This window comes from Theobroma cacao, chromosome 3, assembly GCF_053813885.1.
Source record: "Theobroma cacao isolate CCN51 chromosome 3, ASM5381388v1, whole genome shotgun sequence".
In the NCBI taxonomy this organism is placed as follows: domain Eukaryota; kingdom Viridiplantae; phylum Streptophyta; class Magnoliopsida; order Malvales; family Malvaceae; genus Theobroma; species Theobroma cacao.
In genome coordinates, this window is record NC_142641.1 from 34,885,212 (window position 1) to 34,901,997 (window position 16,786).

At 35.3% G+C, this 16,786-nt stretch overlaps 1 protein-coding gene across 1 annotated transcript; it reads right to left on the reverse strand.

Moving 5' to 3' along the window:
• Positions 1-13,345: 13,345 nt before the first annotated feature.
• Positions 13,346-16,419, reverse strand: LOC18604932 (G-type lectin S-receptor-like serine/threonine-protein kinase SD2-5). The gene has a single exon (XM_018116974.2). The coding sequence runs from the start codon at positions 16,133-16,135 to the stop codon at positions 13,691-13,693; it is 2,445 nt and encodes an 814-aa protein (XP_017972463.2). The 5' UTR covers positions 16,136-16,419; the 3' UTR covers positions 13,346-13,690.
• Between the last annotated feature and the right edge of the window lie 367 nt (positions 16,420-16,786).

Below are 16,786 nucleotides of genomic sequence, written 5' to 3' on the forward strand. Positions count from 1 at the left end.
CTAAAATTTTAAATTTTTTTATAATAAATGTTCAATACTTTTTAATATAAAAAATGAAAAAAAATCATGAAAAATAAATTTATAATATAAAAAAAGATTAAGTGTTTAAAAAGTTTTATTTTAAGACATCTCAAAAAATGAAAAAAGAAAAATAAGATGGGAGGAGTATCTAACCTATATTGATTTTAACCTTCATGCCTTGTCTACATCCAACACTTGTCCATGGTATTTTATCAAGTTTAAAGGGTTTTTTCGGCTTTTCATTTCCTTTTCTCCTTTTTTCTTGAGACTCCCCTGTAATGAACCTTTTCGAGAAAATTGTGAGAAATAATCATCTTGATAACTCAATTTCAAAAATAGCACCCAAAATAAAATTAACTATTTTTAGCCATATTGAGCCATGACTTGATCAAAATACCTTTGAAACCATTTCAAATAAATTAAACCATTTATCACAATTTTCCCTATATCCATCCATGCTTCCAATTTCTCTCTCTCACCATACAGCTCTCTTTAATTTTATCGATTTTTCTCTTTGGCATCCGTTAGCTATGCTCCCAATTTCTTTCACTCATGCTTTCAAGACTCCAAGTGATGGTTTTGATATGCTTGGGGTGGATGGCCATTTGAAGAATTTGATTTTTAGGTGTTTTGTATGAAACTAAAATGGTAGAAATGATTACAAATGTTTGAAATAGCTTTTAATTGGATCAATTCGAGGCCTAGACACCAATAAACTCAAAATTTTAAAATTTATAAACCTAGGGTTTCAAAGAGAATTTTTTTTTTCGATTTTTAGCCAAAACAAGTGTTTTAGATAAGGAAATTGTGTTTTGATTCATGAAAACATGTTAGAAACACTTTAATCGATGCCAAATTGTCAAAAAACAAAAAGAAATGAAGAGAGTTGAGAGGATTTGAAGTTTTTGTTCTTAAATAACAACATTTTAGGTATTAAAGTGTAACAAAATTTCATTGAACATGGCGTGTAATAATAATAGTTTTTTCAACATGACGTGTAACATGTTTTTGTATATGACGTATAACAATAATATTTTTTTTCAAAATAGTGTATAACAACTTTTTTTAATTATAGCATATAACATGTTCGTGTACATAGTGTGCAATAATAACATTTTTTCAACATAGCATGTAACATCATGTGCACTTGAATATGAGGAAGTTTCATTTAGGGTAATTTTGTCCAATTTGGCTAAAAATAGTTAATATTATAAAGAGGTCTATTTTTGAAAACATCTTATTTTAGCTTTCCAGATCCTTCTAATGTTGCTTGCTCTTTGGTTTTATCATCTGCTTTATCTTCTTCATTCTTTTTTGTCTTTCTGGCTATTACTTTACATTTTTCTCTTTCAGTGTGGGTATTGCTCTACCCCTTTCTTTTTATTCTTCTCTTTATCTTTGGCTGTTGGTATTTGTTTTCCTCATTTTCTTTAGGTCTTTTCGTTTTGAATAGAAAGGTGAGTTTGAGATTTTACTTGCCAAGACACGGTGGTATTGGGGTTTGTATTCTTCTTTCCTCTATTGGGGTTCTCGCCTTAATTTAGGGCCTTTGTAAATCTTAAGGAAACAAAAAGCACCCCCAAAATCTTTTAGACACTCAAAGAGTCTTTTTTGAAGGTTTTCAAAGTGATGGACAGTGAACTTAGAATGCATGCCAATATTGATTGCTTCCACAAAGTGACTACAACTGTAACTTTGGTCAAGCAGGTATTCACTTGTGACTTTTAAAAGCTTTATTTGAAGAACTATGTTATGACATATTTCATAATATTTTTTAATCATAATTTTGTTGGCTCTTTGTATAGGGTCCTTAACTTGTCATTGGAAATATTGGGGACTCCAGAGTTATGTTGCATACAAGGGACAAAGACAATTCACTTAAGGGGTGTTTGGTATGTTACAAGTAGTGTCACGAACTACACTCCTTCTCCTAAGTATACGATAATCCGTGTGGCACTTGAATGGACGCTTCCACTTAAGTCAGCCAATCCTCGGTTATATTTGATCCAACAATAATAATAACAACAAATCAAACTAAGAGAACCCGCATTAAAATCAAAGACCGAATGCCATATATGTAATCACTGAGTCATAAAAAGGAAAAATATTTTATTAATATGAAATTAATTAGAAAGGGACCAAGACACACCATCGTCATACCATAGGGGCATCCCTAGATGATTCGCTACAAATATACCTTTACTAATGAGGCGGCCCAACCATCTACCGACTGCTCACCCCTTATAAAGAGTTTACAAGATTTTACAAGTATTCTACTAGTAGCCATTACAACGTTTAAAATGAGGACATTCTTTTCCTAAAGGGTCTTTCCCCTTAAAGACTTAACAAGTATTTTTGGAAGAGTCACCACAAGCCATTACATTGTTTGAAAAAGGAACATTTCCCTTACAAGTACAAAAGACTCAATCTCATAAACAACTCTACCTTATCATAGTCTGGTACAAGGTTAGCTCATGACATCCTCCCCCACTCAATCTATCGATGTCCTCGTTGACTGGCTGGCTTGAAACTCTTCAATCTTCTGTTGAAAGGTGCAAAATCGGCTTCCTTCTCCCAGGTGATCTCATCTAGCCCCAAACCTTCCCATTTCACCAAGAACTCTTGTGTCGATCATTGGTTGATGGATATTGTCCTCCCTACCAAAATCTCCTCCACTCAACGCTGTGATGGTAGCTTGGTGATTATGGCGATTTTTTTGGCTTGACTCCTGCTTGCATCTACTGTATCTGCATGGAACAGTTTCAGATTGCTGACGTGAAACACAAGTTGTACCTTCATCCACTTGGGTGGATCAATCCTATAGGAAGTCCTCTCTACCTTGGTTACCACTAGTACTAGACCTTCATACTTCCGTACTAGTCTTTGATCTCTCTTCCTTAGGAATCGAAGTTGTTCGAATCCCAACTTCACCAGCACCAGCTTTCCCACCTAAAATTGTTGCTCTTTTCGACCTTTATCTGCCCACTTCTTCATCTGGCTGGAGGCTTTTTCTAAATAAGCTCTAGCAATTTCAATGTTTTGCCTCCACTCTTTAGCAAAGTTAAATGCCTGTGGGCTCTTCCCAGTATACGATTCCATTGAGGTAAGAGGAAGTCTAGGTTGTTGTCCAGTGACGACCTCGAAAGGGGTTCTATTAGTGGTTGAACTCTTCTGTGAGTTGAACATAATTGAGCCACATCCAGTAGGTTGGGCCAATTCTTCTGGTTCATCTATATAAAATGTCGTAGATATTCTTTTAATAACCTATTTAAGTGTTCTATCTGACCTCCGTTTGTGGGTGATAACTAGAAGATACGTTGCGTTCTGACCTTAATAGCTTGAACAGTTCTTTCCAAAAAAAAAGTCGGTAAACCTTGGATCTGTGTAGCTAATAATGCTCTTCGGAACATCTCAATATTTTACCACATGTTTAACAATTGTGCGAGTTGTTTTTTATGCAAAGCCAAACTTCTATACTGGAATAAAAGTCGCATATTTGGAAAAACGATCCACCACTACCAGGATTTTTGTCATATCTTCAATTTAGGAAGTCCTACAATAAATTCTAAAGAAATACTTTCTCAGGGTTTGGTCGACACTGGTAGAGGTTCGAGTATTCCCATCGATCTTTGTCTATCTTCTTTCTCTTGCTGGTAAATTAGGCATGTCTTCATATAATCCATCACATCTTGTTGCATATGAGGCCAATAGTAACTTTGTTTCAGTAGTGCAACAGTCTGCTGCCAACTTGGATGTCTTGCCCAAGAAATTTCGTGACATTCCCACATTAATTTCTGCCTAAGCTCTCTTGCTCTTGGAACAAATATGCGGGGTCCTTTCGTTAGTAGGAGTCCATTTTTCACCCAAAAGCATTTCGACTTTCTGCTCTCCACCAACTTCCTAATGGCCATTGCTTGAGAGTCTTGATGCAAATTTTTCTCAATCAGGTTATAGATTTCTATGGTCACTCTACTGGTTATCATTGGCACGATCACCCTTAGAGTTGCAAATTCGACCTTCCTACTAAGGGCGCCTACTACACTATTCGTTTTTCCAGCTTTATGCTTGAAGGAGAAATCAAACTCGATTAGGAACTCTTGCCATCTCGCTTGTTTAGCTATAAATGTTAGCTGTGTGAATAAGTGGCTTACAGTTGTATTGTCGATCTTAACCACAAATTGTGATCTTAATAAGTAGTGTTGCTAGGCCCGTAAACAATGAATCATTGCAAGTAGTTCTTTCTCTTGTGTCGTGTATCTTCTCTCAAATTCATTCAATTTTTGACTTCTGCAAATGCAACCGGGTGTCCTTCTTGTAGCAATTCGCCTCCAAGGGCAAAGTATGATGCATCCGTCTATGCCTTAAAAGGCTTTCCAATATCCGTCTAGAGCTTCATTCAAACCTTCGAAGGCTTCTGGGCACTACTGCATCCAGCTCCATTTTTATCCCTTTTTCAGCAATTCTGTCAGTGCTACTGTTCTTTTTGAATATCTTTCCACAAATCTCCAATAATAATTGGCTAGCCTAATAAGGAACGAAGCTCTGTTGTATTCTTAAGGGTGGCCCATTCTTTGATAGCCTTAACCTTCTGTATGCCCATTTAAATGTGCCCTTATTCAATTATGTGGCCAAGAAACTAGATTCGGGTTTGCACGAATGCACATTTCTCCATTGTTACATATAAGTGGTGGTTGCGTAGCCTTTAGAAGACCTGTCGCAAGTGCTATTAATGTTCCTCTAAGGTTGAACTATACACCACAATAGCATCTAAGTAGATCACGACGAACTTGTCTAGATAATCATGAAATACTTGGTTCATCAGTGTGCAAAAGGTAGCAAGAGTATTGGTTAGTCCAAAAGGCATAACAAGAAATTCGAATGCCCCACACTGTGTTACATAAGTGGTTTTCAACTTATCTCCCTTGGCCACTCTCACTTGATGGTAACTCAATCTCAAGTCTAATTTGAAAAAAATACCTTGCACCACTTAGCTAGTCAAAAAGAGCTGTTATAAAAGGAATAGGATATTTATTCTTAACTGTTACTTTATTCAAAGCTCAATAATCCATGCATAATCGTAAACTTTCATCTTACTTCTTCTCAAAAAGTACTAGGGCTCTAAAAAGTGCTTTTGCTGGTCAGATGAATCCGGCTTGAATCAGCTCGTTTAATTGTTTTCTTAACTCCACTAACTCTGAGGCAGCCATCCTGTATGGCATTTTTGCAAGCGGCTTGACTCCTGAAAGTAATTCTATCTCATGATCGACAGCTCGTTGAGGCGGTAGACCCATTGGTAGTTGTTCTGGCATCATATCTTGAAATTCTTCCAAAACTAGTTTCATTTCTTCAAGTATTGAGTTTTTGTTATCTTCACCTTTGTGGATGAGCATGGCCACGTAAAAGGGTCTACCTTTCTTAATCTTCTTTTTAAACTGTATAGTTGATATCATCTTTTTCCTGCTCTTAGGTAGGATTGTAGCCAATACCACACATGGTCATTCTCCAAAAAACATTAAACAACTTGTAACAAAGAAAGGGATGACTTGTGCTTTTGTCATAAATCCCAAGCCTAAGACAAAATCAAAATTATCTATAGTAGCTATGGTCAAGTTTACCTTCCCTTCCCAATAGCTAATCTTAATCTTTACATCTTTAGCATTTCCCATTATAGCAAAAGTTGGCGAGTTAACTACTTTCATTTGTCCAAAATCATTCTCAACTTTAATACCACACCTCTTTTCCTCTCTCGGAGTGATGAAAGTGTCTAAGGCCCCCATGTCAAGCATGGCTTTGGTGCTTTTCTCATTCAACAACACTTCTACATACATTAGACCCTGTTGGGGCTTAGGTTCTCCATCTTTTCTAGTTATACTTGCAAGGCGTTTAGGAAACGAATAGAATCTATTCGTGCTAGCTCTTCCTTGGCTTCTTAGACTGTGGTGTGAGTTGAAGGTGTCTCAACATTGGCAGTACATATCACACTGAGAGTTGCTCAGTGAGAACAGTCAGCTACTCGATGAGGTTCCTTGCAAACAAGATATCGATGGCCGTGGCTTGAAGTTCCACTGCTTTTTTGTTCTCGGTTGGGGTGAATCTCTAATAGGTGGTCTTCTATCACCTCCTTCACTTAAGGGTCTGCCTACTCTCGAAAATTTTACCCCACTATTTGAGCTAGAGCTATTAGTCTTAGATGGAAGGTCTTTTCTTTTGTTGGAGTTTTCATTATAATCAATAAGGTGCTCAGCAGCCTTCATTGTCGAAGTCACATCCTGTACCCTTTGTCACTGTAACTCCATCCTTTCCCATGGTTTCAGACCCTCAAAGAAATAAACAGTCTATCTTTTTCAGTCATATCCCTGATATCTAGCATTAAAGTAGAGAAGTCTTCACGAACTCCTACATTAATCTCATTTGTGACAACTCTCGCAACTTCCGTTGCGCCAGATACTCAACATTTTCAGGAAAAAATTGGTTCTTCAATTCTTGCTTTAGATCTGCCCAAGTGTTGATACGACACTCACCATCAATTAATTTGGAATGCCACCACAACTTTGTGTCCCCAGCAAGATACATTGAAGCCATCGCCGCTTTGTCCTCTTCTGACTCTGTGCGCACAGCTCAAAAATATTGTTTCATATCAAAAAGAAAGTTCTCCAACTCCTTAGCATCTCGGACCTTTTCATATCGCGTGGGTTCCAGTATTTTAGCCCTTTTCCCTCGATCTCCTGAATTCCCACTAGCAGTACCTGCAACAATAACCAAAAGATTTACCTGAGCTTTCAGTTATCCAATCTCGCCTTGGAGAGTGCTTAATGTATCCCTGCTCTCATCACTCAAGGTATTAATCATCTCGTAAAGTTCTTGTTAAACTATCTCAATTTCATCTATTCGTTCGCACGAAACCATCTGAGCTTTTATTGCGAGCACCGCGGCTTCTAGCCCATCAATCCTTTAATGCTCATCTGATGCATTCCGTGTGGTCGCCATTTTTACACTTTAGATCAGCACGTTTCACCCGTGCTTTGATACTAACTGTCACGAACTACTCTCCTTCACCTAAGTATGCGATAGTTTGTGCAGCACTTGAGTGGACGCTTCCACTCAAATCAACCAATACTCGATTATATCTGATCTAACAATAATAATAACAACAAATCAGACTAAGAGAACCCACATCAAAATAAAAAAGCATATCGAATGCTATATATGCAACCACTGAGTCATAAAAAGAAAAAATATTTTATTAATATGAAATTAATTACAAAGGGACCAAGACACGCCATTGTCAGGCCATAGAGGCAACCCTAGGTGATTCGCTACAAACATACCTTTACTAGTAAGACAGCCCAATAATCCATTGACTGCTCACCCCCTATAAAGAGTTTACCAGATTTTATAAGTATTCTACCAATAGCCATTACAATGTTTGAAATGAGGACATTCCTTTTGTAAAGGATCTTTCCCCTTAAAAACTTAACAAGTATTTTTAAAGGTGTCACCACGAGCCATTGCATTGTTTAAAAAAGGGATATTTTCCTTACAGGTACAAAAGACTTAATCTCATAAACAACTATACCCTATTATAGTGTAGTACAAGGTTGGCTCATGACAAGTAGGGAACTTTCTTTGTAATTTAATTGGGTGTAATGTTCTTACAATAGTTGGTTTGCCAAAAAGATATGGGAAAGTCTTTTTATATTAAAGTGATTACAAAGAGCAAAGGGAACATCATTCCCTCCTTTATTGATGCAAAGTTACTTTCCCTTTGCTAATGGAAAGTTACAATTTTTATTATTCCCAAATTATCTTACCCATCACACAAACCTTTCTTTTATTTTCTTCTTCTCCTTCTTCTTTTTCCTTTGGTAGCTTGTAGGAAACCTAGCCGCACACCTACACATGTTAGTCAAAGGTAGAGATTTGAATCTGAGTTGTTGAGTGATTTTGAGGGTTTTATCTATATTGATCTTACTTGGTTGCTTGGGTTTTTAGAGTCTAGGAGTGGGGAAAGGGAGAGGAAGTCTTCAATTCAATTTGGGTTTTTCGAGGGTTCTATCAGTTCAGTCTTGTGGTGGGAGAAGGAATAAGGAAAGTGGAGGAAGTACTGGTCATGTGAGGAGTGAAGAAAAAATAAAATTATCAAAGGGAATGGACACTAGACTTTAAAAAAATAAAGATAAATAAAAAATAAGGATAGATTTAGAGCCTAATTTAAAAATATAAAAATGGTGCCTTAGATTAGTTTAATCTATCCTTATTTTTTAGATTTCTTTATTTAATCATTTTAAATATAAGCTTGCTCTTACTATTTATGTTTACTTATAAATAATACTACTATTAATATTATTAAAAGTATTTGCTATTTATTTAAAAAAAAAGAAGAAATCATTAGCCGAAGAAGCTGAAGACAAAAAAAAAATTAAAGGCCTCTTTGAATAATGTTTTTTATTATTCATGTGATAATTTTAGGCATTATTATTTTTAATATTTATAGGTTCAGGGTAAAAATAAATATTTAGTTATTTTACATATTTTAATATTTAAATAATTAATATTAAAATATTATATTATTTTTATCATGTTGCTATTTATTATTTTAAGAGATAAAGTTGAAAAGTTAAAATTTTATATTAAAAAAATTTAAGTTTATTAACCATATATTTTAACACATAAGGGTAATTTTATAAATTTACACTACATTCTTAATAAAGTGCTTTCAAACTAAACACTACAATGTAATCCTTTTAGCAATCATATTCCCTGTAATCATCATTTTTCCATGTTATACTAGACTTTACAAAGTCATCTTCCCAACAATCATATATTCAGCAATCACATTCTTAACAAAATACCAAAAGTCACCTTACTATAGTTAAGTTGACTGTTGATCTCAAGCCAAATCTTCCAGATCTATTTGTCTGTTTTCGTCATGCATTCTATTTTAGTTTTTTCTACTGAATTTCAGACTTTCATTGTTTTGGCCTGAAGTTTGAGACTGAAAATTGTGATAGGTGAAAACAATAGTGCTTTTCCTTTTGGAACTTTGGATGTATGGGATTTTTTATGCCAAGTTTTGTCTCCCCTTTCATTTTCCTTTTTCATGGTCCTGTGTGTATATTGCCCTGAGTGTGCCGCCCATTTGGAAATTCATTATTTATTGTGAAGAAAAGAGAAACAAAGTATAGAGGAAGGCAGTATAAAAATGCTGTTTAAAATGTTCATCTTGTGCATGTCAAGACATGTAATGGAATTGTTTGGCCTTCCATATTATTTCTCATGTCCACCACGTTATGACTGCATCCAGAGGTCCCTTTTTGTGCTGTTTGTTGACTGGACCATCTCAAGATGGTTTTCATTACTGGAAGCTGTTGAGAGAAAAAATTCAATTTTAACAAAATACAGTATTAATTCGGATCCTAATTGGTTTGGCAGTCCAAAAAATTCTCACTTTCTCTCTCTCTGTCTCTTATATGTTAGTGGAAACATTTTAGCTAACATTGTCACAATGGTCACATATATAAGCATTGCAAATTTGGTTCAGTTGGTTAGACAATAAGTGGTTGAAATATCTTAAAACTTGTTAGGGTATGTTTCATGATTGGTGAGTCAGTTTTTAAACAATTAGTTATGTTTGAGGATTTTGTAGAAGATGTGTGAAGAGTTTTAGAAAGATTAGAATTATATAACCAAAGACTAGAATGCATTAATCTAAGATGAATTGACTAAGAAAGTGGGAGATGCTGGCAGCAATGGTGAGAAGACCCTGGAAAGCACTTAGTGTATATACAAAAATGCATTTGTGCAAAACTTATTGATGTGCACATAAGCATCATACGTGTGATGAAACGAATAAAATTACAGAATATTGAAAGGTTTTGCAAATTTGAAAACCATGTATGTTATGAGTAATGAAGCAATTTATTAAAAATTAGATGAAGTCGTTTTTGTAATAAATGGGAAATTATCTGGAAGTCCAGAGCAAAATTGATTGCAAAAGAATAAGCGGTGTAGTTTTTCCTAAACAACTATCATAAAGGAGTTTGGTCGTTAATGCAAGTTAAAAGAAGCTAAAGGAACTCTTAATAATTCTCTCTTCTATTCTCGACGTAGGCTGCTAAGATTTGTGCAGTAATTTTGAAAATCTCTAAACCTCATATTGAATAGGGCACTAGGGGAACCATGTACCTCTTAAACTCCCATGCCTTGGATAATACTTGTATCATGTTTTGCAAACAGCTTGCTTATTGATGTACACAATTTTTTTTTTTTACATTTTGTAACAAATGTTATTTGTAGATATGTCGGATATTAATTGACAAAATTATTATCTTTGTAACTATTTTGTACATTTTGTAACAAATTTTATTTGTACATATGTCTAATATTAATTGATAGGATTATTGTCTCTTTTTTTTGCGCATCTTACTCATTGATGAATGCAGAACAATTTATGTACATGTTATGATAGCTTTTATCCATTTATTGACAAATTGTACATATGTCAAACATTAATTAGTAGGATTATATCAATAACACCATTTCTATTACATGTGAGTTGAAAACTCTTCAAGAGATATATCATTGTCGTAATTCGACTAAAGCTATGAATCGATACAATTTTTCTATTTCTATTAATGCTTTTTCCTTATTTATAAATCACACAAAACTTATAATTATTTTGTAAATAAACCATAAGTAATACAATTATTTATCTTTCACTAGCCTTCTAACAAAAATTTTTACAATCACTACTTAAAAGATTTAATTATGGGGTTAAATCTAGTATGGAATTAAAATCTTGAGTGGAAAATAGGTATAATTCCTACTAATGGCCATTGCTTTGGAAGGGCCTATGACTTGGGAAATTAAAGCTACAAAAATATTGAAGTACTCATGTCACCATACAAAAATTTCTTTTAAGAAGGTAGGGAGACACAGAATAAAAGATCTTGTAAATTCCCATGAAAAAGACCACAAGAGGAGAAGAATTCTACTGGAATCTGCTAATCTCCAGTGGAATCTTCAAAATGTAAAGGGTCCTTTTCGTAGGGAAAGATGGCGTGTTGTAATAAGTAAAACAAAATATACTAAATGTGACAGAAAAGATGATTGGAGCAATCTTTGAAACGTAAGTGTTTTGGTGGTAGGCCGTGAGGATTAAGAAAAGGTGGAGAAAGCAACAAAGCACGATGTGTGGAAAAAGTTGAGTAGAGAGAATAGTTAGAAGAGCTTTGAGAGAGTTGTGAAAATAATCTCTGTTGAATTTTTGATAATTTCTGATTGCCTCCCAACTTTCCAAACTTTCCTATTTATACTAAATAAGAGCGTTTTTTCAAGAGCAGTTAGAAGAATGAGAGCACTTGTAGGAGGACACGTTCAATCATGGGAGAGCGAACTTGCCATGAAAGAGCACGTTAAAGATCAGTTATTGGATGTAAAGCTCAATCATGGGAGATCATGCAATCATGAAGAGCACGTTAAGAAACAACTTATTGGATGTTAGGCTTAATAATGGGAGAACGTGCTGGTCATAGAAGAGTACTTTAAAGAATTGAAGAGAATAAGCATGTAATGCATAAAATTTAAGTAAAGTACATGTACTTCAAAAAAAAGATTAAGAGAAGTTCTCTTAACTACATCCATATTTGAGCTATTAAATCAAACACTCTAAAATATCTCAATACTTCAATAAATAATAATTAGCTAAAATTGCATATCTACTCATGTCAAACTCAAGAAGACTTAAAACCCAAGGCTAAAAGTAAAAGGGACGTTGGGGCGTGTCCGCCTGGGGAAACTACCGGGGAAAATGAAAGGATCGAAACGCGCATTGACCTGCAGAACGTGTACGCAGTGTCGAAGGAAAATGGAGCCTAAGAAAGACAAAATAGGAAGCTGTACATGAAATTCACTGAGAGAAATCTAAATTAATAAAAAGTAGTTCTAATGACCAAAGCACATCAATTAATCCACATAACTTCATGACTGTGACAGAGATAACGAGGCTGCAATCCTTTCCTGGGCTTTCTCTACCTTTTCGATTGCTTTGTTGTGCAATTTGTATACCATTGATGGTAGCTGTGGTCTTTGGCATTGGTGTTTTGCTGTCCGTGTAAAGATTTTTTGTGAAGATCTGTTCTTCTCTCATTTCAGAGTAGTTAAAGATTCCTCTGGTTAAATGTGTTTTATAGTGCATAATTTATAGGGAAAGGACACGATCTTCCACTACTTTTGAGTCTTCAATCTCCTTTTTCTTGTAAATCCTTCCTCGATTAATGACGTTATTTTATATGCGAAGTAAAAGAGAAGTGCTGCATGACCTTGAATCCATTTTGGGCAAGGAAAAAAAGAAACTTGACAAAAGAAATTTTGAGCAATAAATAGAGAAAAGAGTATACTCTAGAGTCAAAAAGACAGTTGGCTGATTTATTATTCTCAATTTTCTTTCTTTCTTTGCCTTCTTCCAGCTACTTTATCTTTCTTTTTTTTCTTTATTTTTCTAATTTATGTGTATGCTTCTATCACTTAATTTATTGTAATTGACTCCGTTTTTCAGTTAAGAAAATTCATAAAAGGCGACTACCGTGGCAATGTAAAAGCGTAGTATATTCCGCGGATGTTTGCCTGGAGTCATGTGTCAAATATTTGTCCACCTAACATTATTCAAGTTTTGAAAAATTCCACTTGGATATGCCACATCAGCTAATTAAATTATATTAAATTTGATATCGGCATGTTATCAATTATTCTTAATTGTACAATCTAGAATAATAATACTTAAATGTATAAAATTATTTAAAGAAAGAGTCATTTAAGTTAAGTTCAAGAGGTAAAAGTGAATAAAGTTTAATTAAAAAATTTTAAATATTAATCATAGTGCTCCCTCTTGTAAAAATGGTCATTTTGAGAGGGAGAGACTAAAGTTAACAGTGAATCATCGTAAGGATCAGTTGAGTCTAATTTTTTTTTTTCTTTTTCAATCAATTTAAATTTTGCTTAAAACTGATCACGTAGGAAAAAAAATAAACTCCTCAACGAAATTATCAATTTTTTCCGCGAGATAAATTTTATTTTTTAATAATTATAATTATAATTTAACCAACAAAAATTAATGTGAAATGATACTTTAGAATTTTATTTCCTCTACCGTATTTAATAGTGTCCAATTTTGAATTTCTTTTTTATTTTTTGTTAAAAGAGATGGCCCTACTTGGCTTTTTTTTTTCTACATTTTGAATTACAAAATTAATTGAAAAACTTTTTGAATTTTTTTTTCTATGGTTAGTTGTATGCACTGAATAGATCATTTTAACAGTTGAAAGGATTTACATTCACTTAAATTAATAATTGCCTAGAAAAAATTACTTTCTACCATTTTCTTGGCCTCGGCCTTGAAGGATATCTTACAAACTAGACAACCTTTTCTTGGGACCCAAAAGTTGGGATGAAAATAAGGATAAATCCTGCATGAAACAAAACAAAGCTTCGAACATACTGGGTAGGGGATTTGTAAAAGCAATACAATGCACAAAATTAAAAGGGGCGACCATATCCAAATAGGCAAATGCAATGGCAACGAACAGAGAATTGAATTGAACTATCACTCTTGAGCTTGGGAACATACCTTACATCCCATCTTCATGAATTAATTTGAAGATTTCCTTGACTTTCACCTCGGCCCAGATAACGTAGATGGTGAAACTGTTGAAGCAAAAGTCCCCAAAGCTTCCGGTGTTAATTCATTTAGAAAATTGTCTTTCAAGTTACCCGCAACATCAACTGAACCCTCAAAAACCTTCACCACCGTGGACATGGAAGGCCTCCTAGAATATTCAGTTTGTAAACACCATGCCGCAACCTTCATCATCTCCACAACTTCGACTGCATTTGACTGCATATCATCGCTGCAGTTATCAACTAGATCCAGAAGTTGCCCTTCTTCTTGCTTTCTACTAAAAACACCCAGTAAATGCCTATCTTCCTCCTGTTGAGATCCATCCACATTTTTTCGCCCGCACAAAATTTCTAGGACTACAATACCAAAGCTATAGACATCTGCCTTCTCAGTAATGACTGAGCTTAACCATTCAGGGGCCATATAACCTGGCGTTCCCCTCATAGTTGTTATCACTTGGCTTTGGTCTCTTCCAATTAGCTTAGATAACCCAAAATCTGAAACTTTAGCATTGAAATTCTCATCTAAAAGAATATTTTGGGGTTTGATGTCTAAGTGAATTATTTTTTGGTTGCACTCTTCGTGAAGATAGGCTAGTCCCTTGGCTATATCTAAAATGATTTTCTTCCTAATTTGCCAACCTAGAGCAAGCTCTGGGATTTTGTTGAAGATCCACCTATCGAGCGACCCATTAGGCATGTACTCGTAAACTAAAAGCCTACTAAATTTTTCAGCACAAAATCCAACCAAACTTACCAAATTGAAATGGTGAATGCTTCCTATGGTCTGAACTTCCGCTATGAAGGACTTCTTAACTGGACCAAAGCCATCAAGATGTTTCACTGCAACTTCAGAACCCGAAGGTAATGTTCCTTGAAAAACTGATCCAAATCCTCCTTCGCCAAGCTTGTTGCTAAAATTCTTTGTGACGTTCTTTAACTCTTCATAAGAGAATCTAGTTGGCATTCCCGATATGTAGTCTAGATAATCCTCCTCAACCTCTTTGAACCCTTTTTTAATTCGTAGAAAAAGGAAAATGCATATAAGAAACACACCAAAGATAGCTCCAAGAGTTGAGCCCAGAATAACCACTATATCCTTTCTTCTCCTTTTAGGAAGATTTGGTAGTGAATGGTTCTTGTTAGAATTCTCTGCAATTGGATTATTTTGAACCTTTATAAAAGTTGAGATCAGAGGTGGATTAAAATTAGAAGCCGTCATTCTGAAGGAGAAGACTTCAGATATCAAATAGCAGCTCGAATATTGATCGAAAAATATAGCAGCTTGGCAAGAACAGTTCTTTAAACAGGCCTGCTTGCAATCTTCTTTACTTGTGATCCCACTAAAAATACGGTTATATTGGTTCCTAATATATTCAGTGTCCCGGAGCTCGAGAAGGCTCTGATGTTCAGCTAGATCACAAGAAATGGGTAAATTTGCAGTACACCCAAGATCCTGTTCTCTATAATTTATTGGCCTAAAATAAGTTGGATCACTTTGAGTTGCAAATCCAGGGCAGTCGCATCCTTTTTCTAAACAAATGCCATATTTTCCACATACCAATGGATAATCACATCGATCAATATCCAATAGATCAACCCCCACCCATTTCCATTCGTTCCACTCATATGCCTTCAAGTGACCGTCACTTCCCAACTGTATAAAATTAGCTGAATCTGACACGATGAAACTCCCAAACCTTCCACTTTGAAACTCAGCATACAGTTTCCCTGTATTCATTTTTTCATCCAAATATCTGTAGTAATAGATTCGGGAAGGATCTGCCTCCCTATAAGCAGTGAACCCCCCATCAGTTATAGCCAATGCATACGAACCATCACTTGAGTTAGATGTCGATACACTTGCCCTTAACTTCTGCCCAGTCACTAGCCTTTGACCAAGTACTAAAGAGTCTGTTGGATGAGCAAATGACTGCCAAGCCATGTTATTGGTTTTGTCAAACAGCATGAGGTTTCCCTCTGCAGTTAAGTTTAACCTTGAAACTGGCTTACCTACTGTATTCGGGGACCAAACCACTGCACCGTTGTCGTCTTGCAAGATTAGCCTTCCTTCTCTAGTAAGTTGCAATATTGCTCCAAGCCCAATTGGATTGTTTCTATTAGCAGACCATACCACTTGAGGAGAAAAGCTAGCGCTATCATCATAACTGGTCTTGAAGATGGAGACAGCAAATAGGCAACTGTCATCCACAAAGCTGCAGCTGAAGCCACAAACGAACATTCCATTAACAAGGATCGGTCTCACACCAGCTGCCTCCGGGAAACTTAAGTCAGATGACGGAATGTTTCTCCAGGAATTCGGGAAGTCGACAGATGATGGGTAGTCTACTATTTCAGCACTGATCAGAAGTGATAAGGAAATAAGTAGAATCAAAAGTATTATTAGAAAGTAACTACAGGTATTCCTGCCAATCGTCATTGCTCTAAGACGGTCAATGGCCTTACAAATTGGAGAATAAGCTGCAAGAATGGTGTCAAGTTGGGTAATGTAATTTAACAATTCATGTTATCATATGAAAATCAGTTTTAACACCGAGAAAGAGAAGAAAAGTCCGTCGAAAACAGTGATTTTGTTTGGAAAGAGAGGGGAAACAAGAAGAATATCATTTCCTCGCACTGGTCAACGCAGTAGGGGCAAGCAAGTAGCAACTAGCAACTAGCAACTATTGGGAAAAAGCCGGGAAGGAGAAGCGCATTGATCTGCTAAACGGGTACGTTGTGTTGAAAGAAAATTAAGCGACTTTTTTTTTTTTAATCACTTGAAATGCCAAAGCCAATTATAGTGTTTTTTTTTCCATCAAAAAGAGCGAACACCTTATTTCTTTTGCAGAGGACGTTTAGATAATCCTTAACTACTTAAAAATAAATAAATTAAATTAGCTAAATGTAATATTTTAAAAAAAATGTTATATATTGGAATAAACATGTTTTTTTACGACAATTATGAATATGAATTTTTCTTTTTCTTTTTCCCCCTTGGGCTGGATTTGACCAGCCTGGAGATGTGGAATGAAGCACGAAACGGACAAAAAACTTCGGTCAGGTCCGCAACCATTGTGGACTTCAACAT

Excerpts from the sequence above, each read along its gene's own strand:
- LOC18604932 (XM_018116974.2), bottom strand. The coding sequence starts at position 16,135 with ATGACGATTGGCAGGAATACCTGTAGTTACTTTCTAATAATACTTTTG.